The sequence below is a fragment of the Myotis daubentonii genome, chromosome 10 (genome assembly GCF_963259705.1).
Source record: "Myotis daubentonii chromosome 10, mMyoDau2.1, whole genome shotgun sequence".
NCBI lineage: Eukaryota > Metazoa > Chordata > Mammalia > Chiroptera > Vespertilionidae > Myotis > Myotis daubentonii.
This window is the reverse complement of record NC_081849.1, coordinates 54,142,396-54,169,439: the sequence shown is the minus strand read 5'-3', so window position 1 is coordinate 54,169,439 and position 27,044 is coordinate 54,142,396. Positions and strand designations below refer to the sequence as shown.

The following is a 27,044-nucleotide window of genomic DNA, read 5'->3' as shown; positions in this document are numbered from 1 at the left end:
GTAAAGTAATGATGACTACTTTTAGGTTATTCAGAATCCATTTAGGACATTACTACTTCTCATGCATAAATAGCAGGCTTTTAGGTTAAAGAACTTTCTGTGATACCCAGAGTGTCGATTTGCCTGCCAAGGTGCCCATCATCATTTCTCAGAAGCCTGCCTCAGCTGCTTGCTGGCCACGTTTGATTAAAGAAATGGAGTCAAGAGGCCCACGGTCCTTTTTAGATAGTATATGGCTAACAAGAGAACCTTAACCTCTCTCGAAATGTAGAGCTGACGGGGCACTTTGCCCTCGAGAGCCAATCCTAACCCCTTCCTGATTCTGTGTATGTGCCCAGAGGCTGATTGTTGAGCATTACTAATCAATAACAATTAATAATAATAAAATTAATAAGGCTTCCTAGTTCTCTTCTGGTTGGGTTCCACCCATGGGAGGCAGCAGCCATGTATGTGAAGGTGGGAGGATAGGGAAGTTGGAGTATTTAGTCCCATCTTCTTGGATCAGTGGCTACTTTCCTGCAGTTTTGTCCTGCAGCTCTGTCCACTAGCAGGTCCCTCTCAGGTTCTGGTGAATCCTTTCCCTCGGCTCTTTTATTACCTTGGGATGATCATCTTCCCAGAGTTGCTAGTCCCTGGGTGCTTCACTATCTCTTGACGATATTTCTTAACACTGCGACACTTTTAATAATCCTTTCATTAAACTCTTCTGATTTAGTCCATAAGAGTTTACAATTTGTATTCTGCTAACCCTGCTGGATATTAGTGTTTATCAATTTACTTTTTTGCTCAACAAAATACATACATAGAGACATTCTGGGTGCTGGAATCAATAGGCAAAAACAAAAACAAAGTGGAACTTTTCTTTGCTATGAATGGAAAACAAAGTGGAACTATTATTGCTAAGAATGACACAAAAAGCAATATAAAAACAGAAGTCCTATCTTACGTCTGTATATATAGACAGAGTGCGTGCAAGTGGCAGCTGAGTTAGTGAGTTCTTCCTAAACAGAAGTTGACAGGATAAGGAATAGATTTATACAGGAACTGCTGGTAAAATTAAGGACTGGTAGGTATGCAAAAGATAGAGGAGGGTGATGAAGGAAAAATATGAGAACAGTAAGTGCAATGGTACCAAGATATGCGTCAGTAACGGTTCACTGTGCAAGGATATGATGTATGTGGATTATTCATATAAGATTAGATTGGAAAAAAGTGTGAGTAGAGGCCTAAAAGAATGGCCCCTCATCATTCCTTTTTAATATAATATAAATATTATGTTATAAAGGGATGAGAAACTAGACAAGAGAAGCCAGGGAAATCTTAGAGGTCAAGCTTAAATTTTTGGACTTTATACCTTGTGGGTCAGTCATCTCCACATTTATTAGAAACAGTGTTTTGAGCACATCTATATATATATATATATATATATATATATATATATATATATATATAAAATTTATTTAAAAATTAAGTTCACACACTATTATAAAAGTACACTATATACATTACTAAAATCATAGTAATTAAAACTAAGTATAAGATAAAGAAAAAAGGAAATAATATTTTGCTGATCACATGGGTTCATGTTATCATTAGCTAAAATCTTAAACTATCCATGAAAAAGTATATTATTGATGGTAGTGATTTTTAGTCCATTCAACTAAGAGAATGTAGAATATATAGAATGTAGAATATAGATACTGGTTCCTTTCAGGAGACAGCACTTAGAAGATATTTCAGTATTATTGTGCCTTGTTAATACTAAACAATTTCTGTTTCATAGTTTAATAAAATATATTCCTTATAGAAATGAGAAAATGTATCATTCTTAATATTATAAATGTACTCCAGTAGTTTCTGAGCATTATTTTAATTAGTCTAATCTTTGGTCCATTTACAAACATCATTATTTTGTCTATTCCTCCTGTTTTTATATCTTGAAACCACTAAACTATTTTATAATTACTCCTAGAGGCCTGGTGCACAAAATTCGTGTATTGGGGGTGGGGGGAGGTCCCTCAGCTTGACTGACCTGCGCCCTCTCCCAGTCCAGGACCCCTCGCTCCTTACTGCCCATGTGCTCGCTGGTCCTTACCACTCAGGTCGCTGCTCCTTAGCACTGAGGCAGAGGTGGGAGAGGCTCCTGCCACCGCCGCTGCACTTGCCAGCCGTGAGCCCATCTTCTGGCTGAGCAGCGCTCCCCCTGGGGGAGCTCACTGACCACAAGGGGGCAGCTCCTGTGTTGAGCATCTGCCCCTTGGTGGTCAGTGTGAGTCATAGCGACTGGTCATTCCACTGTTTGGTCTATTGCATATTAGCCTTTTATTATATAGGTGGATTACCTAGTTGGCATTGATTATGGTGGACTAAAAGCTAATATTGTTGATATATACCTATAAACATAACAAATTCAGAAGTTGCCGGGGTCCAACCCCAGCGGGTCCAGGGGTCCCCAAAGGTGTGGACGGAGTCGGCGAAGAAGGAATGACACGGAGACAGCGTTCAGTTGATCAGCAGCCTAGCCAGGATCTCCAGCCAAGTTCTGGTCTCGATCTCCAGAGAGGTTCTGCTTCGGATCTCCAGTGAGGTTCTGTAGCCATGTTCCCTCGCTAGGTTCTCCAGCCAGGTTCTGTCTGAGATCTCCAGCCAGGTTCGGTCACCAGGTTCTAGTCAGGCCCTCTTGCCAACCTCTGCAGTCAGGTTCAGTCCAGGATCCCTTGCCATGTTCTCTCCATCGAAGCTCCTCCATCTCCAGGTTCCGCGTAGGTTCTGTCTTCTGAATTCTATTCTAAGCTCTGTCTCTCTCTGTCTTGTTACATCTGTATTTATACCAGTTGATTCAATCCTATCAATCTCTATTACAAAGGTTAGGGCGTTTCTTATCTCCATTCCAGGGAGTAAAGATTATGCAGCTTAAGCATGATTGTTTGTAGTTAAAGTGATTAATCACCCGCCTGGCACTTAGTTGAGGGGTTTTATTCCCTCCCTAACTTCAGGGGAAAATCCCTACCTGGGGAAACAACCTTTCTCAGAGATCTTAGTTAAAACACATAGTGCCAAGAAGGTGAGCAAACATATTAAGAACAGTATGCCATATATGCCAGGTCCCTTGAAACAGCAAGGATGGACTGGCTCCCAGCAAGAAGTGTCAGGGTGACACCAGGGTCACTTCCCACATCCTAATGGTGTGACTGTCTCACCATGCCTACGATATCTTCTTTCCTACACTTTTCTCTCTATCACTTCTCAGGAGTTTTTTGGTCTAAATGATGATCCTATCATGGGACAGTTGAACAAAAGAGAGCTCTTAGGTAGCATTTAAAACATGTGTAAGTGAAAGGAAAGGAATTAAGGCAGGGAATTAACCTTAAGCCACATTGTAGATATCACTACCTAATCTTCCCTCACATGAACTTTAAAGTCCATTCCAATTCCCTTGCTTTTATTCAGAGCTTTATTAGAATCTCCCATTTGATTGTTCTAAGTTTAGCTTTCTTCCTTGAACTGGTGTGAGAACAAGATTCCTTGAGAAACTTTCTTGAGCTGGCACTTCCTGGAACAGCCTGGCCAGGGATTGGGGCAGTGACCTTGCATCTCTGTCAGGAACAGTGATCTCATCCATTGTTTCCATTTATTTGCTGGAATTGTGTTAGCTTTACGTGGGTGGTACTGAGTCTCCCTCTGACTGGAATATAACAAGAAAGGTTTAAATGGGAGGAAGTAATGTTAAAAGGAAAAAAAATCCACGTAGGATAGGACTTTAATAAATCATTCATGCACTATTTGTGAACATAATCAAGAATATGTCCACTCTTTTAGAGTCTGTATTTCAGTCATGTATTTTATCTTATTTCCTTCTTAAAATTGTTGTGCAATATTGCGCATTATTTTAGGCCTCTACTCACACTTCCACCTTTTTTTCCCCTTGAATCTTGTGTCATTTTTTCTCTAATTGTATATCATTTTTTTCTAATCTTGTATCATTTTATTATAGAGCAACTACTTAGCTTTTCCCCAAAAGTTTCTTTGGCAGATAGTTTATTCTCTATTTAGTACAAATATGTGGTCATCGATACTAGATTTTAAAAGGATGTGATCATGGAAAAAATTTTTAGCTAGTATTTACCAGCAGCTGAATTGTAAATGAACAAAATAACTGGGCCGTGCTTAATACAAGAAGCCATTGTATTGAAAAGATCTTGGAATGTTGGCATAGTCATGCACAGTATAAAGTGTTGGAACAAACAAAGCAGGTTTTTTATAAAGAAAAATCAATTATGACCACTGATAATTCTTCTCTCTGGTTTTAAAGAAAGTTTTGAAAAGACTACTAGTAGCTATAAGCCAGACCACTATTTCTATAAATAGATGGATAAGAATAAACATAGTAAAAGGTATACACACACATATATATCCTAACTCGAGATTAATAATGAATTTGTCATAAATTATTTTCAATAGTTTGAAATTTGCACACTTTTGAATTTCATATGAGATATGGTATACTGACACATTTCAGTTTTCATGCCAGTTTTCAAAGAGTTTTTATAAAAAATATAATTCTCTGGCAGGCTCTACTGTACCAAGGATCCCATATAGTGAAAAAAAAGAGAAAGAAATAGGTAAACAAAAATATAAAGATTCCGTATAGTTGCAGCTATGTGTAAACCATTGTTTCTTCTCTTGATATCTTTAATTTTATGCATTAGAGACAAGGAGAGAAAAATAAAAAGTGAAAAAAATAAGTAAAATTACTTTAATTACTATAACTTTATACAGACCCAGATATTTTGTGTCTTTAATGGGTTGTATATGATATAATTCATGGTTGGTAAAAAAAAATGCTTAATGAACAGATAAATCTAAGATTAAATGACTAAAGTTTTCAAGAGAAAGCTGCATCTATATTGACTAGAGAAATTTGCTAAGGTCATAGAATTTTATCAAGTTCCCCAAAATGGCTTGTATTTACCTAAGTGATGTGATGGGGAAGTTTGCATTCCAAGTCAGTCATGATTTTTTAAAACTCTGAGAAGTAGGAATGGGCAGGTTATCTATAGTGAAGAACTTGTAGGACACTAATTAAGGGAGCATGTAAATAGTAGTAAATAACCGTAGTATGGACGCCAGATGACTTGAATAGTATGGCAGAGAAATGTGGGGGGTTTTCCAATAAGCGGAGACAGAATTATATGTTCATACACAGGAATGGGTCAGAATGGATGGGAGGCCCCAAATCTTAAGAGTTTGGGAAGCCAGGGCTTAGATCATCTTTATAATCCAAGAAAAGTATGAGGAACGCCTGGATCCTAAAATCTCAGCCCTGGGAATTATGAGGTCTAATGCACAATACAGGATAAATTTAAGAGCAAATTCAATCGTGGCAATTTCTATTCAATAGTTTGTGTCTTCTGTTGCCTGCCTGGTCTTAGCCTCCAATTTCTAGAACTCTGATAAATAAGGGACAAAATGCTAGGATGGCTGGGTTAGCTAAAATGGAACACTGACAAGTAGTAGAAAGAGGGTAAGACATTGCCTTTTTTATTTTGGTGGTCAATTATTTCATGTTCCTCAAACAATATGTAGACTTTAAATCTGCCATTTCCTCAATAGACCATAGCCAAGGACACTCTGGGATCACACCAGACCACTGCAGCAGACCCCTGGCTATGCCTGTTGATACCTTCTAGGATGATTGACAGCTAAGGTTTTCTACTTTTTGCTAAGCATCTCCACATATATCACATTGATCCTTATAATTAGGACTGCTCCCCAGACTCTGCATCCCCAGGTTTTATTTACCCTTCCAAAAAGGAAGAGAATGGAATGTGAAAGAGATCCTCTTTAAAAAATATATATATATTTTTTTATTGATTTCAGAGAGGAAGGGAGAGGGAGAGAGAGAGAAAAACATCAATGATGAGAGAGAATCATTGATTGGCTGCCTCCTGCATGCCCCCTATTGGGGATTGAGTCTGCAACCCAGGCATGTGCCCTGACCGGGAATCAAACCATGACCTCCTGGTTCATAGGTCGACGCTCAACCACTGAGTCACGCTGGCTGGGCGACTCAGTATGTATTTCTTAATTATCTCATCCTTAATTGTTTCCTGATTTGTAAGACACTGCATTCAGAATAAAGCTGGATAAAAAAAGACTTTCGTTGTACCTTTGTATCTTTAAGGGCCAAAGGTTTATGTCTATAGCCACCCCTCCATGAAGACAGAATTCTCTGACTTAGTTCAGCACTATGTGGAGTATTTTTATGTAATAAAGAGGATAAATTAAATAAAGGAAAATAAGGTAAACCAAATTTGTAATTAAAAAATAAAAATAGAAAAGTAAGGATTGTGTTAGAAGTTATGAAGAAATTGTTATTAAGGGGCTGTCATAAATAGAAAAATGAAGTTTATAAGATACCTTGACAGAAAGAAAGAAAAGTGTAGAAAGGAGCTAAAAGAAATAAATGCAAGGGTTGAAATGGATGAAAACTATTTTTAATTGAATTTGTCATATTTGGATAATGCAGTGTTGAGAGAAACATAATGGATCATGTCATGTAATGTTAATTTTGACAACTGTCAAAGACTAGGAAACGCTGTGAAATCAACATGAGCGATGTATGTGCTCTGCCATTCCATCTTAATTTTAGACTTGCAAATTGCATTTTTGAAACTGTTTACATTTGAACAACCAAAGCAAGGTGTTGTGAAATAAATCAATTTGAAAAGAAAACATTATTGAAGTGATTTGTGAAGTTCCTTGGGAAGAGTGCACTGGTGACATAATTTTGCATAATTTCATTTTACCTCCTACTTTCATTATGAAACTGACAGTCTGGAGCCCAGGGGAGCCAAAGGAACTAGTGAAGTGGAGAATGAATTGGGAGTGGGGGCAGTTGTCCTGTATTATTCTGTGCTGATCATCTCTATTAGAAAGGACCATATCGGCAATGTCAATTTTTAGAGTTGGAAATTCAGTTATGTCTTTATATGTATAATCTCCTTGTAAATCTGATATTTATATTTCCATTTGTATACAGATGCATGATAGTACTTCTGTATATAAATTAAATAAACTAATCTAGGACAGTAACTTCAATGTCATAGGTATATCATTGATTTCAGATTTAAAAAGTTCTGGTGAATATTGTTCAGAAAAAATTTAAAAGCAATATAGATAAAACTATTTTAGACTTCTAAAAATGCTTTAAAAGTACTAATATGCAATATGTTTAGATTAAGAAAATTATTATTGAGCTTTAATTGGAATTACAACTTTTAGATATTTGTAGAAGGGAGGCATAAAGTAAGAACAGAATTATTAGTTAGGCTTAACTAATTTTTATCAAGAAAAACAATCACACAATTGATTGGATGTTTGGCAACCCCATGGTTTGACATTACCAATGTACTGTCTGTATCAGAGAAAGGTAACTGGAGGTTCCAGAAGTATGAGACAATACTAGAGCCTTATTCTAGGTTAGAGATGAGCAGTACCTGATAGGGACATGTGTATCAACAACTTCCACTTATACCATGGTGGAAATGATGTGAGATATGCACACATAGAATAATTATAAAGTTGTCACATTATTTTAGGAAGACAACATAGTTAAATATCATTTATAATTAGAGAAAATCATAAATATTTAAACTGACTCCCATATTGAAATCACTTGATATTCATATGTTTTTGTGTATTTTTCTATATTGCTTATCATCTGAAAAGTACAAAAATGAAAGAAATTGTTCTTCATTCATATGGTTATTTTAAATGAAAGTTTTCATAGTACTCATCCTATCTAATAAAAGAGAAACATGGTAATTAGCATACGACCGCTACCCTTCCCATTGGCTAATCAGGGCAATATGCAAATTAACTGCCAGCCAAGACGCGGCTGGCAGCCAGGCAGCTTGAAACTAACATGAGGCTTGCTTGCTTCAGTGACGGAGGATTGCAACATTCCCCGCCTGCCTTGCTGGCCTCTGAGCCTGCAGTTTAAGAAACATTGTAACAAATATAGAAGCTAAACAAAACCCCAGAAACCTGCTTTCAGTGAGCCCGGGATCTCAGAGCTGGAGTTGATACAGAGTTTCGATTATAGAACCTAAACAAACCAGATACCTGTTTTCAGCAGCAGAAGCCTCAGAGCTGGAGCCAGAGCTAAAGCTGGCCCAGAATAAAAAAGAAAAAAGGCACGGTTGGGAGCTTCAGTCACCCACCAGCCTGAAAACAGCCCTCAGCCCCTCACCCAGACTGGCCAGGCATCCTAGTGGGGACCCCCACCCTGAAGGGTGTGTGACCAGCTGCAAACAGCCATCATCCCCTCACCCAGGCTGGCCAGGCACCCCAGTGGGGACTCCCACCCTGATCCAGGCAGCGCCCCAACCCCCACCCCACGGGCCCTGCTCTGTGTGTGACGGGGTAGAGCCATTACCTCCCCATTGGCCCTGCCCTGAGTGTGACAGTGGCGGTGCCCCAACCCCCTGATTGGCCCTGCTCTGTGGGTGATAGAGGGCGGCGCCCCAACCCCCTGATCTGCCCTGCTCTGTGTGTGCCAGGAGCGGGGTGCCCCAACTCCCCTATCGGCCCTACTCTGTGAGTGACAGTGGGGAGCTCCCCAACCCCCTGATGGGCCCTGCTCTGTGTGTGACAGGGTACGGAGCCCCAACCCCCCTGATGGTCCCTGCTCTGTGCGTGACAGGTACGGAGTCCCAACCCCCCTGATCCGCCCTGCTCTGTGCGTGACAGGGGGTGGCGCCGCAACCTCCCCATCGACCCTGCCTTGAGTGTGACGGGGGCGGTGCCCCAACCCCCAATCGGCCCTACCCTGAGCGTGACTGAGGGTGGCATCGCAACCTCCCAGTCCGCCCTGCTCTGTGCATGACAGGGGACAGCGCCCCAACTCCCCAATCGGCCCTGCCCTGACCCCAACCAGGGACTGCACCTAGGGATTGGGCCTGCCCTCTGCCACCCGGGAGCAGGCCTAAGCCAGCAGGTCGTTATCTCCCGAGGGGTCCCAGACTGCGAGAGGGCACAGGCCGGGCTGAGGGACCCCTCTCCCCCCTGAGTGCACAAATTTTTTTGCACCGGGCCTCTAGTAATTATATAAAAAGTTATTTCTGAAACATAGTTGTTTATGAATAGATATAATTGCAAAATTATAGTTGAATCACTTGTGAGCATTTGTAGTAATCTATATATATAAAAGCCTAAGCTACCATTTGTAGTAATTTATGTATATAAAAGCCTAAGCTATCATTACGACCAGACAACTGGCTGGTAGCTATGATGCACACTGACCACCAGGGTGCAAACTCTCAATGCAGGAGCTGCCCTCTGGTGGTCAGTGCGCTCCCACAGCCAACCTCCTGAGACCAGCCACTTCCCATGGTCCCTCCCCCCAGCTGGCTGGCCCCAATCAGCCCCTATTGCCAGCCATGCCAAGGGACCCTACCCATGCATGAATTCATGTACTAGGCCTCTAGTCAATATTATAAAAGTACATGAAAATTTATGTCCGAAAGCTTTGAAAATCCAATATATTTTAGTAACAATAAATGAAACTAGTTTCTTTTTTTAGTTTCATGATCATATTTCCTCCCTTTGTATCCTTTAGCTTACATGTAAATATTTTATAATCTAACTAGTGACCCGGTGCATGGATTCATGCACATTGAAAGGAAATTAATCAGAAGAAATATTTTAATATTGCTATTCGTGTTTTGCTCATGAAAAGAAAATAGGATTCCACCAATTCTCCTATTTACCTACTCCAGGACTTCTGTGAGGATCAAATGAGATGAGGCATGGGAAAATGCTACACAAACATTTGGTTAAAGTGTGAAATGTTTGCACCTGGCTATAAAGCAAGTCGGGTTCCTGGGCTGAAGAAACTTCAAGGATGCGAGTTGCTAGGGAGAGGAAGCTGGGAGTTGCTACATGACATCATTTCCTGGCGCCCACAGCCACCTTTTCTGGGCTGGGCTAGGCTGTGGGCCATAGTTTGTGCCATGGGGTCTGAATAGCGCCTGCTGCAATTTGGTGGGATGTCGCTCTGGGGTGATGGCAGGGCCTGTGTCCCACTTGGGGGAAGCCAAGTATTGCTTTTTGAGCCCCAGGTCCGCAGCACTGTTTCTCTGTAAATCATCAGTGTGCTTCATGGCAGCTCCTGCTTTGAGTGTCTGCCCCCTGGTGGTCAGTGTCTGTCATAGCAACCAGTTGGAGGGACACTTAGCATATTAACTTTTTATATATAGAGATTAATTTTGAAATATTTATTTTTATTACTCTTTTTACACAGTGGAAATAGACATATTTTTCTGTTTATATAAGTAATACAAATTATATTTAAATCAAAAACAATATCTTAAAATATAAGGAAAAATGAAAAGCCACCTAGAATTCAACTACAATGAAATAACCATTTTATAATATTTTAGTGGTTATGCTTCATGTTATGTATCTATATCCTATAGTTTTACATAAATTGGATTGTTACATACATGCTAAATTTGTTATCCCCTTTCTTGAATTATATTAACACATCAAGCACATCTTCATTTTCCCGTGGAGTATAAGTTATGTTAACAAGCTGTAGTCATATGAACCTATACATATTTGACTGTACATATACATGCATACATGCAACTAACTTTTTTAAAAAAATTATCTTTATTGTTGAAAGTATTAAAGATGTTCCCTTTGTTTTTTTCCCCCCATTGACCCCCTCCACCTTGCACCTGCCTCTACCAAGCCTTCACCACACTATTATCTGTGTCCATGGGTTATACATATATGCATATAAGTTCCCCAGTTAATCTCTCCCCCCCAACCCACACCTAACCCCCGCCTTCCCTCTGAAATTTGTCATTCTGTTCCATGGTTCTATGCAACTAACTTATTTTGCTCAATTTTTAAAAAGTGAATTATACTGTTCATGTTTTCCTGTACATTATTTTTTTCTTAAATGAAACTCTTTTAATTTATGTAGAATAACTCTAATCCATTCTTCTTAAATCCCCTATTGAAAGGGGTTAACTTTATTTATGGCTATGACTACCAGGAACCAACCAGCAATAAATATTCTCATGTATATATGTCCATGTGAATTGATATTTTGATTTCTTTAGGGCATATTCCCAGGTGTGGAATTGCTGAATCAAATTTAATTTTAAAAGATATTTCTAGATGCTTTCCATAAAGGTGGTCAACACTAAATCCTTTATGGATTTTTTTTTTTTTTTTTGTAAATGTGTAAGCCAGGGCTTCAGTTTTTATTTTCTTTCCTTTGGATTTCTGGTGCCATTTTAAACAGGTTGTATCTTCCTCATTTATTGAACTATTCGTAACTTAGAATTTTTAGAATCTAATTCTGGATTCTCCATATTATATGACTGATCTATTTGTCTTCTCACCACATAGATTTTTCTACAGTGAATATATACTATATTTTGCTGTATTTGAAGTGGCAAGTGCTCTTCTTTTTAATTTTTTTTTTTTTTTTTTTTTTGCTATTCATACGACAAGGTCTTTATCTTTTTTTAAAAAAAATATGTTTTATTGATTTTTTGCAGAGAGGAAGGGAGAGGGATAGAGAGTTAGAAACATCAATGAGAGGGAAACATCGATCAGCTGCCTCCTGGACACTCCCCACTGGGGATGTGCCTGCAACCAAGGTACATGCCCTTGACCGGAATCGAACCTGGGACCCTTGAGTCCGCAGGCCGATGCTCTATCCACTGAGCCAAACCGGTTAGGACAGGTCTTTATCTTTTTATATTTTAATATGTTTTTATTTATTTTAGAGAAAGTGAAAAGGACTGGGATGGAGAGAGAGAAACATCAATGAGAGAGAAACATTGATCGACTGCCACCTGCACGTCCCCTATTGGGGATCGAGCCTGCAACCCAGGCATGTGCCCTGACCAGAAATCAAACAATGCTTGGTTCCTGGGTTGACACTCAACCACTGAGCAACACTGGCAGGGCCAAAGAAGCAGGTCTTTATACCTACTTCTAAGAAGGAACCATGTTGTGATTTTACCTGGGATCATTTTTATTTAAATGTAACTATAAATTGCCTTCAAGACTGTGTTATAGTTTTCAGTTTCTTCTGCAGTTGTAATGTGTGTTATGTTTTAAAATAATATAATTTTATACCCATTCTGGATAGTTCTTGCTTCATTTATTCCTAAACATATTATGTGATTTTTTTTCTTGCTAATATAGAGATTTTAGCATTTTTTTATGTCTATGTGCTTTTTACAAGAGTAAAACTATTGATTTTTTTTGTATTTAGCTTATATCTATTTACATTGCCAATTCTATTTGTAATACAAAAAATGTTTTATTAGAGTCTTGACTCTACTACACTACTTTTCAGAGTAAATAGTGATAGCATCAACAAAAAGATGTTTTTATCCTTTCCAGTGTTTATATTAATTATTTTATTTGCATCATATTTTTACTTGAATGAACAAAGCAGTTTCAACTATAATCAACACTTTTCTTCTTGGGGGATTTATTTAAGTTTGCTGAAATAATTATTTTTAAATATTAGTACAGAAGGAGAATATTTGTGATCAAAATCAAGTCAAGTAATAGTAATATAATATTTGAGTTCTCTTTTATCTTCAGAAATTCTTCAAATAATTAAAAAATGTCACATTTATTCTGTGCTCCACACTGAGATTTACTGTAGAAATAATTCAAGATGAAGAAGCTTTATAATGGAGAGTCTACATTACAGAATTTATGCAAATTGAATCCTGTTTAAGGAAGTGCAAAGTGTTACTAGTTAGAATTCCTGTTCTGTTAATTCCCATGGGAACCCAGAGTTGGCAGAGAGGCCCATGGTCCTCAAATATAGTAATATATTCTTCCTCTCTGATCGCTAATTGAAAAGAGACTCTTGATAATGGAAATTTTCAATTAACTCTAGATCTCTTAAATAGCCTATCACTTAAAGAAGAGTAAGTTAGCATTGAAACAAAACATTGTGGTTAATTTTCCTTTATCCTAGCTCACTTCCTAATTAGTCTAGACCATAACATCTAACAAGAGGTATTTAATGTAACAGCAAAGAAATTAGTGATTGTTGATAATTTGTGATAAATAGAATGCTGAATAGTGTGAAGTACTTGTGTCATTTGCCAACAAGGAAAAACACAAGCATTATTTTTAAAATCTCACAGTGTTTTATCTATTTCAGATCTCTGTTAGCATTCATATAATGTAATTATAACCTGTCTACTTCCAATAAGGACTTGGAAGTGTTTTATAATAAAAATAAAAAAAACCCGAAATGAATGAACAAATCAGTGCATGAATGATATATATGTGTACGCATGTGCAAGTGTGTATACATACATATGTACATATAATTGGTGAAAGAGGATATTATGTGATGTATTAAAATCGCATTTGAAGTTTGACTATAGCACTTAAAATAGTTAGGCTGACATACCTGAGCAGCTAATAGAAAAAATGAAACACGATTTACATTTTAAAGTATGTCAGTGTGCGTGTGTGTGTGTGTGTGTGTGTGTGTGTGTGTGTGTATTGTACATATACTCGTTTCTTCTGTCAGCTGCTGGTGAATAGTGAGAGCACAAGTCTAGTCAATCATTCTATAAAGTAGTTCAAGAAGGATCAAAGTCCTATGGACTAGATAGAAAGTTTCTTTTAGCTAGAGGAAATCTTGGGTTCATAGGATGTCTTGCCTAGATCTATCTGCATATACTTACAATTATTTTTCAAAGCACTAGTATACCATCACTGTGAGATTCTAAAAATAATGCTTATGGTTTGTTTTTTTTTCTGAGTCTCCTTGAAGAGTAAGGTGATGATTACCGTTAAAAAAAAAAAAGCATTTAAATGAATTATTGTTAGAGAATAAAAATCAATAATCAGTGATTATTCACAACCTTCTTCTGCTCTTTTTGCTATTAATGTTTTTCCTTTTGCCTTTATTCTCTGAGGAGGAAAAGGGGAAAAGCTGCCAGGATGTATTCTGTTATGAAAAGGAATTAGAGCAACAGAAGTGGTAGGATTGGGGTGGGGAAGTATCTGTGGGTTAACTGAGTAAAAGAATGAGAAAGTTAAGCAGTGCTGCTAGGAACCACATTTTTCCAGGTTCCCTTTAATGTGAGAAAAATTGAGGAAAAAACAAATTTCTTCAATTTTACAACATTCTTGGATAGGACAAAGGAATGCATGTACACTGTATTTCTGCCTCTCTGAGTAGCCTTGGATCAATAGTTTGAGGTTGTATTGCTAGTACAGGACATGTGCATTATAGGGGTTCCCCCATATGTCCCCTTGACTTGATTTTGTTGTATGTCCAACTTAGTGGGAAGAGAAAGGTGAAATGAGAACACTGTGCTGAACTAACTTCCAGGTGCAGGTTGTGATGATGCATTTGCCTCTTAAAAGCAAAGAAATGTAAAACTGTGATGACTTATGGAGGAAGGAGTAGCAAATGTGTCTAAAATTACTGGGATTTGTAATGTGCCTTCATTGGTGCAGAGAGTTACATATTTATTTAATTATTTATATGATTCTTATTTCATATAAAAATTTAGGGATTGAAAGACTTTTTTAAAAAAATATATTTTATTGATTTTTTACAGAGAGGAAGGGAGAGAGATAGAGAGTTAGAAACATTGATGAGAGAGAAATATCGATCAGCTGCCTCCTGCACATCTCCTACTGGGGATATGCCCGCAACCCAGGTACATGCCCTTGACCGGAATCGAACCTGGGACCTTTCAGTCCGCAGGCCGACGCTCTATCCACTGAGCCAAACCGGTTTCGGCAGAAAGACTTTTTTAATTAACATTTTAAATAAAGTATCAGCTTAGTGACAGAACTGATTTAAAAAATAAATGTAGAGCCCTCTGTACACAGTACAACAAACTGAATAATAGTGAACTATTTTTTCAAATGTTAAATAGTAGAGGAAAATAGAAGAGACCATAAACAGTATCTAATTTGTGGATGGATTTCCTCCATTAAAGTAATTAAAATAATGGAGGAAATCACAGAGGTCAAAATTACATAATGTGGTGGATAAAATACACTGTGTGAGACCAGACAAATCTGGATTAAGTCAATGTGCTTCCATTTATTTCAAACAGGCTATAGTCACTATAATTGCACATTACAATTAGAAACTAGCAACTACAAGAGAGCCAGAAGAAAAATACATACCCTTGGGCTGAAGAGGGGATTAAGCTAAAAAAACAAACAAACAAAAAACATCAAAAAACTGAGAGCCATTTATAAATCATAGAAGAGAAAATGAGTACACTATATATTTGGCCAAAGCAGTAATTATAGACTTAAGTGAATTTATTAGAAAATTAGTATACTGGTCAGTGTTCTTATCTTCAAGTAACAGAGTCCACAACAGTTAGTTTAAAAACAGAAAGGAGTTTGTTACTGGCTATAGTCGGAGTGCAGAATTCCAAGGTAAGACAGGGAGACAAGCCTAGATGCTACACAGCCAGAAGCACATCTGGTAGAATTACACCTCCCATCAGGAGTGGTCCCATGCCTTTACTCAGCGCTCATTACCCAATATCCCTAAAGACAGAAGCTCTATTCTAACCAGGGAAGAATAACCAAACACCTTTGTGACTGCTCATCTCCTTCTCAGGACAATCACATCCTTAAGTTGCATGCAGCTGTGTTCTTATCCCTTCCGGGTTGCACACCGTGGTATTAGCCTTATAGGACCCAGGTCACATGTGTAACTCGCGCTGTGTTATGGAGAAGGGGAAGAGCAGGGGTCATCCTGGGTGCTGTTCACTAAAGCCACCAGGAGTAGGAATATGGTACCTTTCCCTTAGGTAATTCAGGATATCATAGCTTGGGGCTGGGGTACTGTCATCGAGAACTCAAGGATTCTCAGTGGGTTCTGAGATGGCAGCACATAAAATGCTAAAGGGCCAGTGGCAGCTATTCTATGAATTTGGCAAATTGCGTAATATTTTTGAGTCATAGTTACCTCATCTATAAAATTGAGGAATCGGTTGAGGGCATTATCTTGGATTCCTTTCAGTCATAGCGGTGCTTCCTGGTTAACCTACCACCTTCAACACCCGCCTGTGTTTTTATATATTGTTTTGGTTCAGGAAGTTTATAACCCTGTAAATTATAATATTATTAAATCTATGAATTTATTGCATTTGATTATAAATCCAGTATGCATAGTAGCTATTCTGAGCAAATAGTGAAATATAATGCCTACAAAACCATTAAATCAATGATTATGGTTGTTAATATTAATGAAATTGATCAACAATATTTATTACCTTGTAAACATTTAATGTACAGTCATTATTTTTTCAAGTGATATAATAGGTCTCCTGTCTGAATACACAGTTACCCATTAATATTAGAATGAATATACTCTGAAGGATAGCATTATTAATCAGTTATAGAATATGTAGCACAATAAAATAACATATTGTAATCAATCCTTCTACCCCAAAATGAAAATCTATATATTTAAAAGTGCCATCTGCATATATTTAATGCATTATCTTTCTCCTCTTAAAATAGAAATTGGATCGATTTTTTTTATTGCACAATAAATGTTGATTTAGGTAGGTCTTCCCTAACACTTGAAGCAGACTGCAATAAAAAAAAAAGTGTGTCTTAACTGATAAATATCTTTCCAAATTATCATAGTTTTGACAAGTATGTACTATTGAGATTGAAATGTGAGGTTCTTTCATATTATTAGAAGATGTCAAATTAGTATTTAAAAAGGGAATCTGCCCTCTCTTTTTATTAATCTCCCTTAAGCATCCTCTTCTATCTAACTTTGTAATTCAACAAAAGAGATTTCCAATGAAATTTAGTTTTCAGTAAAGGGGAATAACTTTGAGATATATATTGGAACATTCTGAAAAAAATGATGAGAAAAAAATATAGCTAACAATAGAGCAGTTTTTCATGAAGTTGAACAAATATTCTAGCATGAATTCCCCTATAGCTGTAAGGAATTTGCATTTTTCCTGTTTATTGCAATGTATCTAAAGATGTTGATTTTCAAGTCCTATTTCTGACTCCCAGTTTCTTCCCTGAGCCTTTTGAAACCCTTAAGAATGCATTATGGAATGGCAAATAGAGTTTCGTCATTTAAATGATGAAGCTTTCCTATTTCTCTAAGTGTAGAAAGAACTAAACAAACTGTTCTTCATCCTACAGACAGCATAGCTCAAGAGTTTATTAAAGACTTTTTGATTCATGGATAGGATATTTTAAAGTACTATTTCTCAAGAACTCTTTATGTCTTCTAATTTAAAGCCTCTTCTACAGTTTTATTACTCATAAAATACCCTTGACTATCTTCAGTTGCTACATTGACAATGATTTCTTCCTATTTGGTTATCTACATCATGAAATTTATCAATTGAGAGTATGTTGTCTATGTCTTGCCCAGTATTGAGGCAAATTAAACAAATGGATAAACAAAATAAGGCTGCAAGATTTGAATTATAAAGTCCAATAGGGGAGAAATAGTATCACACATGCAGAAATTAGAGATGAACAAGAGACAGTAAATAATCAAGTGTTCCTCTGTGTCCGAGGAGATAAATGTTTAGGTTAAGGGAGAATTTAGGTGGCTTCCAGAGAAGAAAGTTAATGCTGAAAGTTAGATTCAAATTTTTAAGTTTATTTGTCTGGTCTTTGCCATCATCTTCATGCCTAACATTTATAGGAATTGACAATTTAATCAATCATGACTATAGAATAAAATCTCCATTAAAGCCCAAAAGGCCCTAACCGGATTGGCTACGTGGATAGAACATCAGCGTGCGGACTCAAGGGTCCCAGGTTCGATTCCGGTCAAGGGCATGTACCTTGGTTGCGGGCACATCCCCAGTAGGGGGTGTGCAAGAGGCAGCTGATTGATGTTTCTCTCTCATTGATGTTTCTAACTCTCTATCCCTCTCCTTTCCTCTCTGTAAAAAAGCAATAAAATATATTTTAAAAATAAATAAAATAAAATTATTATAAATAAAATAAAAAGCCCAAAAGGTCTGGGTTTAGAGAGCTTCTGTATTGGTGAACATGTGGAGGTTGGGGGAGTGTCACACCTGGAAAGGACATGGAAGTGACAAACCTCTTACACACATTGTCCTATGCATCATTTCCATCTGGCGGTTCCTGACTTATATATTCTTTTCTAATAAACTGATGACTTAGTAAGTAAAATGCTTATGTTTGTCCGAGTTCTGTGAGCTCCTCTAGCAAATGAACAGAACCCAAAGAGAGAGAAATGAGAACATCTGATTTATAGCTAGTTGGTCAGAAGCACAGGTGACAATCTGGGCTTGCAACTGGCATCTGAAGTGTGTGGTGGGCAGTCTGATAGGACTGAACCCTTAACCTGTGGGACCTGATGGTACCTCTGGGTAGATAGTGTCAGAATCAAGTTGATTTCTGGAACAACTTGCTGTTGTCTGAGAATTGCTTGTTGGTGCTGTGAAACCCCTCTGCTTCAACACACACACACACACACACACACACACACACACACACACACACACACACACACTGAAATTGGGTACAGAACCCAAAATAATTCCTAAAATATCCATGTAGTTATGTGTTTTTATTTATTTATTTGTTTGTTTGTTTAGTTGATGTTTTAGAAACAGAGGCAAAAAATCCTTCATGCTAAAAAATGTCTTTGATGAAAAGAATTGCCAAAATGATTCATGCCACGGAACGCAGTTTTAGAAGTCAGAGAGGTAGTTTTTACCTAGAGTTTTCACTTGGGGTGGCTTTGGGATTGTGCCATGAATCTCCATTCTGGCTCGTTGCCTGAACAGCACGGGTGATAAGGAAACAGCTGCATGTAAGCATTTGCTGTGTGAAAGGATAGAAAATGTAGGTACCGGCCCTTCCAGGGAGGCCTCATTGCTGTAGCAGTTTATCCCATTACTAGAGACGTGCCGTGCTGATATCCCACATTCAGCTGTTGACCGGCAGCATGGCCCTCAGCTTTAATAGGGAGCATATGATCACTCCAGCTGGCAGGTGACACCATCTGGCAATGTTCCCCGGCAGCTCAACAAAAGATTTTCAAATATCAAAGCAAGGGGAAAGACCTCTGCCTTTTTTTTTTTTTTAAGTGGTTTGACTGTGCATGCATTTTGCTTCCAAAAGAATTATTGCTCCTAACTTGCCGAATTCTGTGAAGGAAAGGGCACCCTCAGAGAATGAAATTAGCTCAAAAAATTTGTTAACTGCTCATTTACATTGATAAATAAATGGTAACTTATAGGAAATTTAATTTTGTGTTTAAAAAGGACTGCAACTTGAATGTAGTTAAAGCTTGGAAAGGTTTGTTGGTTTTTTGTTTGTTTGTTTTTTAAAGATTCCATCTGAAAACATAGGCCTATAAGAAATTAGACTGGTTAGGTTATGAAAACATAAGTGTCTTAAATTTTATTGGAGAAAGGGACCTTAGTGGTCTTTTAGGAAAATGTAATTTCACCATGTAGGGAAAGCTATGGGGCAGAGTAATTGCCACCAGGTAAGAGTCATGCAACTCAAGAATGGCAGCTTAGGAAAGTCTGGGGGCTCTTGACTCTGAGCACAGAAGTCATCATTTTCTAACTTGCTACAGATTGGGGACTCAGAAAAACCCTGGGCAGTCCTCTGGGTCCACTCACTTTTTTCATTGAAAAAGCAAACAGTAGATTCGCAGGAAAAAAATAAATGTATCTGAGTATTATGTTCTTTTATTCATCTCTAAATATAATTTTAACATTAAATCTGTTCATATGTACTCCTAAGGTATGGGACCATAGAAAGGACTGTCAATTGGCTGATGGCTCTCAGGACCATATCAGTCATGTACCAGTATATGCAAAAAATGCATCTACCTCAAAAAGCATGTCTTTTTTTCTGAAATAGTCACTAGAATTACAATAATAGTCTATATGTGGTTTAAGCCCCATTACCCTTACATTTTGCTGACCAGGATTAAGACAGCCACTTTCATTCTTAGAACAAACTACCTAATCAAATAAAGTGTGTGACCATGTTGTCATAACAGAGTATCAAGCGCACAAATATATTTTGCTTCATACAAACAAAATGAAAATTTAATCTTCTCTGAACACCAAGTTGTGTTCGTTCATATAAAATTTGGGGGTGCTTGTTGATATTATGAAAAGGTTTAGGGTAATATCCTCTATATAAACAATCTTCCTGTAACATGAATAATGTTATTGAATTGGTTTGTACCTTTACAGAAAGAAAAAAATGTTCTTTAATTCAATAAGATTATAAGTGCTTATTATTGACTTCTTCTATAGGAGCTAAAAAGGACAGATTGCTAAGGATCCTGTTTATAGATAAAATGTTCTTAAGTGCCCAAGTGATTTCTATTTATGAAAAATCATATGAGCTCATCACACTCCATTGGCCTAATGAAGAAGCTAGGAAGTGAGCTGGGTTTGGGGGTTACCGCAGGTTAGCAGACTCATGAGTCATCCAATACCACCAGTGTGGTGCTTCTCAAACTATCTATGTTAAAGAATCAGATTCTGGCTGATTTTTATCTCTGTGTTTATTTGATTTCCCACAGCTTCAACAACATGGTTGTACTGTATATGTCTAGCATGTAGCTCATGCCATATGCCTCTCATCATAGAATTCAACATGAACAAAACTGGCCTATACAATGTTCAGTGAATTGTGTCATGCACTTGAGGGTTGCAGACTTCAAATTGCTGTAAAAATGCCTCAGCATTTACTTTCAGTTCTGTGCTTAGCTCATTGCACAGCCCTCAGGAGCAGTTGCACACATCTATGGACCACATTTTGACTAGCCCTGAGCTAGTGGGATTTCCTGTACTTCAAAGGCAGAAAACTGTATCATACAACAAAGTGTGCAAAGTTGCTTGCAGCCAGGTTTCTGGATCTGATTTAGACTCCAATAACGTGCTAGATCTGGGCTTGGATTTTAAACTAAAGTCAGAAGGAAGAGGCAGAAGTACCCATTTAACAGGGAAGGTAGTGCCAGAAATGTGGCTTCTTGTAGCCACCAAAGAAGCTTTCTGGATCAGAGAAACGGTGAAGTGATTCTGAGGGCTGTAAGCTGGAGGCTTGTCTTAGAAGCCTTTTCCTCCAGCCTATCCAATTACTGTATACACCACCTAATATCTGATACTAAATTTCTTTTTGTGTGATTTAGTCGATTCCCATTGTCTGAAAGAAGTAAGGCTGCACTGATGAAGATTCATTTGCCAATTGTAATTATTGGGTGGCTTTATATTTTTCGACTGATTAGCAGTTAGCTCTAGACCAGTGTTCTCAAACTTCGTTGTGCATATGGATCACCTGGGAATGTGAAAATACTTGTTCTTATTCAGTAGGGTAGCCTGGGGATCTGAAATTTTGCGGGTCTATCAAGCTTCCAGTTAATTGAGGTGGTGTCGGTCCACAGACAACCAACAAGCACAGCTCATGCCTTTGACTTCCCAGAGGGTCATGTTCTCATGAAAATCATAATGAACTAGAATAGATAGTTCCCCTAAGCTCTATAGTGTCAACTTTTTGCATGGCCAGAATAAAGGAGAGAATGGTTAGAGGATGGCAGCTGAATAATTTAGCAACCATGGATGATTATATTTAGTTTCACTAACAATAAAAAAATGAAGTTAATAAATATCACAGTGCTCATGGGCCTACCAAGGTTCACCGTAAGGCCATGTGTGCATTATGCAAGCCTAAAATGAGCCCCAGTATGTGAGTGCTCAGCTACTCTTGTGGCCTTGCTTTTTTCCTCCAATATGCTCATGGTTTCTAAAAGTATAGAAGTCATCCACAACTTTACCAAACCCTGAACCTTCTGTCTGGGTCTACCTACTGGGTACTTCTCTCTCTTGGGTATGCCCTGGGTACATCCATATTAAATCTCATGAAGGATAGGACATGTATCCAGGAGGAAATTAAATAGGGAGAATTTTGTAAGGGAAGAAATAGCGAGGTTATCATTTGGATATTATTTTGCCTGATTTCATAGATAAACTCACGAGTATAAGTGTGAAAACTTGCTTATCACAGAAGTTTTGCTCTATGGTTAGTGCTATATCTAACGCACTGTTAATTCTCAATACATGATATTTGAGTAAAAATGGGATTTTAGTCCTCTCTGTGGTTATAAGAAAAACAGAGCTGACTCACAAGGCCCTTTGACCACCACTCGCACTTCATCCTACTTCCCAGACATCTCAACTCAGACAAATTGACTTTGATGCTTCTAGCTGTCTCCTAAGAGTGCAGTTTTTGTACACATGCCAGTAAAATTAAGAGCATTGAATGTGAGCTAGTACATTAAAATGGACCTGCCTCTGTATGGCTGATTACCATAGTTAAATATAGCACCTTGAATGACAAGCAGAACCGTCAGTGCATTCTCCCATTGGAACAAATGGCTCTATCGTGGCGACAGACTGCCTGTGTCTCATAAACATGCATTATTGGTCACTGAGAATGGGCAAGAGTTCAACTAAGAATAAACACAAGGCCTTTCAATTCCAGGAGTCTTCTCAAAGTGCATACGCCCTTAGTCATGGACATTCATAACATCATCTTCATCTTCATATATAGACATTACAATTTAAAATCCAACATTCCTGTAATCCAAGAAGGCATAGATAGATAAGAGTTCAAACATAAATACTTTTCAGTAAATATTAGATATATATTTACTAGATATACCTATAGTAATATGGATATAAATGGATTCTATTTCTAATGCTTAGGGTATATTTAATAATTAAGATATCCATATATATACTGTGTATTAAAGTGTGAATTGGAAAAGTTGATTTATTTGAATAAACATGCATGATAAGTGACAACGAACGTTTCAAATGATATTAATGATAATGTTAAGAAAACTACTTTTTCTATTTAAAACCATATTGTATTGAGTTAGCCAGGCATGTTTATTTAATTAAATCACTAAACAGAATGGAAATTATCATACGGTAACAGTTCTTGGTTTCTCATTTTCTAAATTAAAACAAATCTGGAATGAGTGAAATGAACAATATGGTAAACTTCGTTTCAGCTAATTTTGCTTAGTCCCTTTATTTTCTATTGCCCATGAATGGTTTAACTACTCTTACAAAATAGGAGGAAATGCAAATGTTAGCTTTGGGTCTAACTGCTTTTACACATCATAAATGTTGATGTATTTTCAATGAAATTAGAATGCCACCTCCAAGTAGAAATAAAAATGTCCAGGCTAATTTCACTGTGGAACACAGAAGACCAAGTTCATAACGGCCTGTGTGTGTGATGAGAATATCAATGCTCTTTTGCAGATTGTGCCAGCAGGAGAAGCTGCCAGTGACCTTCCAGGCCTGTGTGATCACCAAAGAGTGCCAGGTGTCGGAGTGGTCGGAGTGGAGCCCCTGCTCAAAAACGTGCCACGATACAGTGTCCCCTAGAGGCACTCGCGTAAGGACACGGATCATCAGGCAGTTGCCTATTGGCAGCGAGGAGGAGTGTCCAGAACTTGAGGAAACAGAACCCTGCGTGTCTCAAGGAGAGGCAGCTGCCCCCTGTGCCATGTGAGTAAATAAGGCTGCAGCCTCTGCTGCCATCTCTGCCCAAATGGCAAGTCTGTTCAGCTGTTTCAGTTCAGCTGAAGAGTCGGTTGAGAAATAGTGATTTTTACAAATTTTAATTCTGAGAAGAAAATAGCTCTTTACAAACACTATCCTAAAAAAATGATTTTACCCTATAAAAGTGTCTTTAGCAAGCTGTATTTCCAAATCTCCATGAGGGCTAGACTTTTAGCGGCAATTCTCTCTTTATATATTTTCTATAGTAGGTATTAGCAATCTTTTTTTTTTAAAAGAGGAAGAGTGCAAATGTATTAGGCTTTATGAGCCAAATAGATGCAATTCTATCTCTGGAGCTACAGATAATATGTAAATGGGTGTGTATACATTCCAATAAAACTTTATTTATAAAAGTAGAAGACAGGTTGGATTTGGTTGTCAGGCAATACAAGCTCCATCCTATAAGGTAAAATAAGAAAGTCCTATTAAAATTCAGTACTACATATAACAAATCCTATTGAATAAAATAAAATACTACATTAAAATAATAAGACTTGAAGCTCCTTGAGGACAAAGATTATGCCTATTCACTTTTTTAAAAACTGAGACGCATATAACTCAGGGCCTGACGCACAGTAAGCACCCAATAAATGTTCATTGAATTCAGATAAATTTTGAAATATTTGGCACTATAACCTTATTCTTTTTGTCATTAAAATATGATTTCCAGGACATTACTTTGAATCATCTTCACAATAAATACATTTCAGTTTTGTCTGAATATAGACTATTTAGAATATTTATAAAAAACAACTTTGAGAATCCTAGTTTCTCAGTAGATGTATACAAGCTTCATTAGGTTTTTCTCTGGAATAGTACATACATTTAAAGAACATGGACTTCATGAACCAGTGAGGAGGAAAATACTACTCCTACTCCTCTTCTAATAAGAATAACACTAACAAGGATAGCGATGGTTTATATGAGATCTTCAATTCTGCAGCACTTTGGAATCCTCCATTCTCCCGTGATGTAACAGGTGACTGGAAACCCCAGAGAGCTTCCTGCCTGTCTCCTCCACCAGCCCCACTGACTCCTATGCTCCTCTTCACATAATAGGCTCCAGGAATTTGCCTGGATCTCCAGCCAGAGTATTTGTCTTCAATGACTTTCTTTTATTTTTGTCTCAAGTTAGGTGATTTATTCTTTCTCTTCTCAGATATTCAAGCACCATTAACAAAAAAATATATATATTCTGAGTCTCTTTATCTCCCCTCTGCCCCCAGCTTTTGGGAGAATAGCATTTTTAGAATGTGTCACCAATTTACTCTGCCCCTCCCCTCATTGATTTCAGCAAGGAAAGGAGAGGGAGAGAGAGAGAGAAACATCAGTGATGAGAGAGAACCATGGATCGGCTGCCTCTTGCACACATCCCCACTAGAGACGAAGCCCGCAACCCAGGCATGTGCCCTGACTGGGAATTGAACCATGACCTTCTGGTTCATAGGTTGACATTCAACCACTGAGACATGCCGGCAGGACACCAATTTACATTATTGATATTTATTCCTTTCATAGGACTCCGTAGGTGACCTAAATTGAGACTGCATTCTATAAAAATACAAAGTGTTAATTTAACTCCCCTGATGAATGATTTGTTTGGTTTTACTTTTCTCACACCCCTGCCTGCCACCTGCCACACTTTGCCCAAGGCATCAATTACCCATGTTTTTAGAATTAACCTGAATGCTGTACTTCCTTTATAAACATGTGTCAAGACTGTTATTACTTGATGCCCCTGTCCTGCACCTCTGTTAAACCATGAACCCTCACTTATAAAAATGAAAAAGGGGCACGAAAGTCAGCTCTCCTGTCATGAAACTTTCCCATTGACAAAGCAGAGCGTCTAGATCAGACATCTGAGAGCCCATTTAATCTTTCCTTCTAATCGAGATGAGCATTAGCACATCCATTTGTACCTATGCTGGCTGTTAATCTGATTAGCAGGGAAGCATCTTGGTTAAAGTGACACAAAGTGCTGCATGAGCCACTTTCTTTGTGCTTTTAGACTATCCATTTTCCTTGAGGTGGAGAAATGCCACCAGTTCCTATCTTCATTGGCATCAGGAAATGCTTCCCTGACTATCTCCTTAAAGCATGTGCTGGGCTGACAAGCTCCTGACATTTCTTCCACATCATAATCTTGATTGGAGCTTTAATTTAGAATCACAGATTGTCTTTCCTGTGATCCACTGATTAGAAACGTCAGCTCTTTTCATCATTTATTAGCACTCGTCAGGGATGCGCAGTGCTACAGAAAAACACACATTCTTTTTTTGTTGTTAATCCTCACTCGAGGATATTTTTTCCATTGGTTTTTATTTAATTAATTAATTTATTTATTTATTTATTTATTTATTTATTTATTTTCTTATTGTTTATATTATATATGTCTCCTTTTTCCCCGATTGACACCCCCCCTTTCCATTGTTTTTTTAGAGAGAGTAGAGGGAGAGAGATACTCATTTATTGGTTGCCTCCCTCCTGTGCCCCAACCAGTGCCAGGGATCAAGCCTACAACTCTGAGGTGTGTGCCCTTGACTAGAATTGAACCCTGACCCTTCAGTCCACAGGTCGATGCTGTACCCACTGAACAAAACTGGCTAGGGCAAAAACACTCATTCTTGACAATGAAGAGAAACCTCTAAATTGTTGTTATATTTTTTAATCCTAAAGCACAATTATAATTTTGATCTAGTATGAAGAAGCAATGTTCATGCATTTTATTATAGGCAAAACAAATGTTGGGGTTGATCATCACTTGTAATGTTTTCCATTCTCAGATTCAGTCCCCCTTTGTTTATAAGTATTGAAAAAGGGCAAGCCTGAGTTTAGCTTAACTGAACATAAAATTTTATGTTTTCAGCATTATGCTATCTTGTAATAAAATATTTATAAGCAATTTTCAGTGATTGCAATTAAAATAAGATCATCCTAAATTAAACTCCTCCTTAAATGGAGCACTGTTGAGGATGAAGGAGAAGAAATTGAATCTGAATCTGCACCGGAGATATGGTAGTTTACGATTGCTTCAAGAGGAAAGTGTTTTTTGAATTACTTTTTTAAGAAAAAAAATGAGCAGAGCAGAGTTTTTTCAGTAAACATGGCTGCCGCTGATGGCATTTTCTGTGTTCAGGTATGGCTGGAGAGCCACAGAGTGGGCCGAGTGCCGCGTGGACCCTTTGCTGAGTCAGCAGGACAAGAGGCGAGGCAACCAGACGGCCCTCTGTGGAGGGGGGGTCCAGACCCGAGAGGTGTACTGCGTGCAGACCAATGAAAACCTCCTCTCACATTTAAAGACCCACAAGGACAAAGAAGGTAAGCTGTGTTTTCTTCTCAAGGGTCACGCATGAAGACCGAGCATGGGATGCT

The 27,044-nt window shown here is 37.9% G+C and overlaps 1 protein-coding gene across 1 annotated transcript in view; it reads left to right on the top strand.

Annotated features, from left to right (window-relative positions):
- Positions 1–27,044, top strand: part of THSD7A (thrombospondin type 1 domain containing 7A) — a 316,639-nt gene that overhangs the window by 121,204 nt on the left and 168,391 nt on the right. The window contains exons 3-4 of the mRNA XM_059712436.1: positions 23,370–23,618; positions 26,809–26,990. Of these exons, the coding sequence (XP_059568419.1) occupies positions 23,370–23,618; positions 26,809–26,990 (431 nt within the window). The remainder of the gene's footprint in view (positions 1–23,369; positions 23,619–26,808; positions 26,991–27,044) is intronic.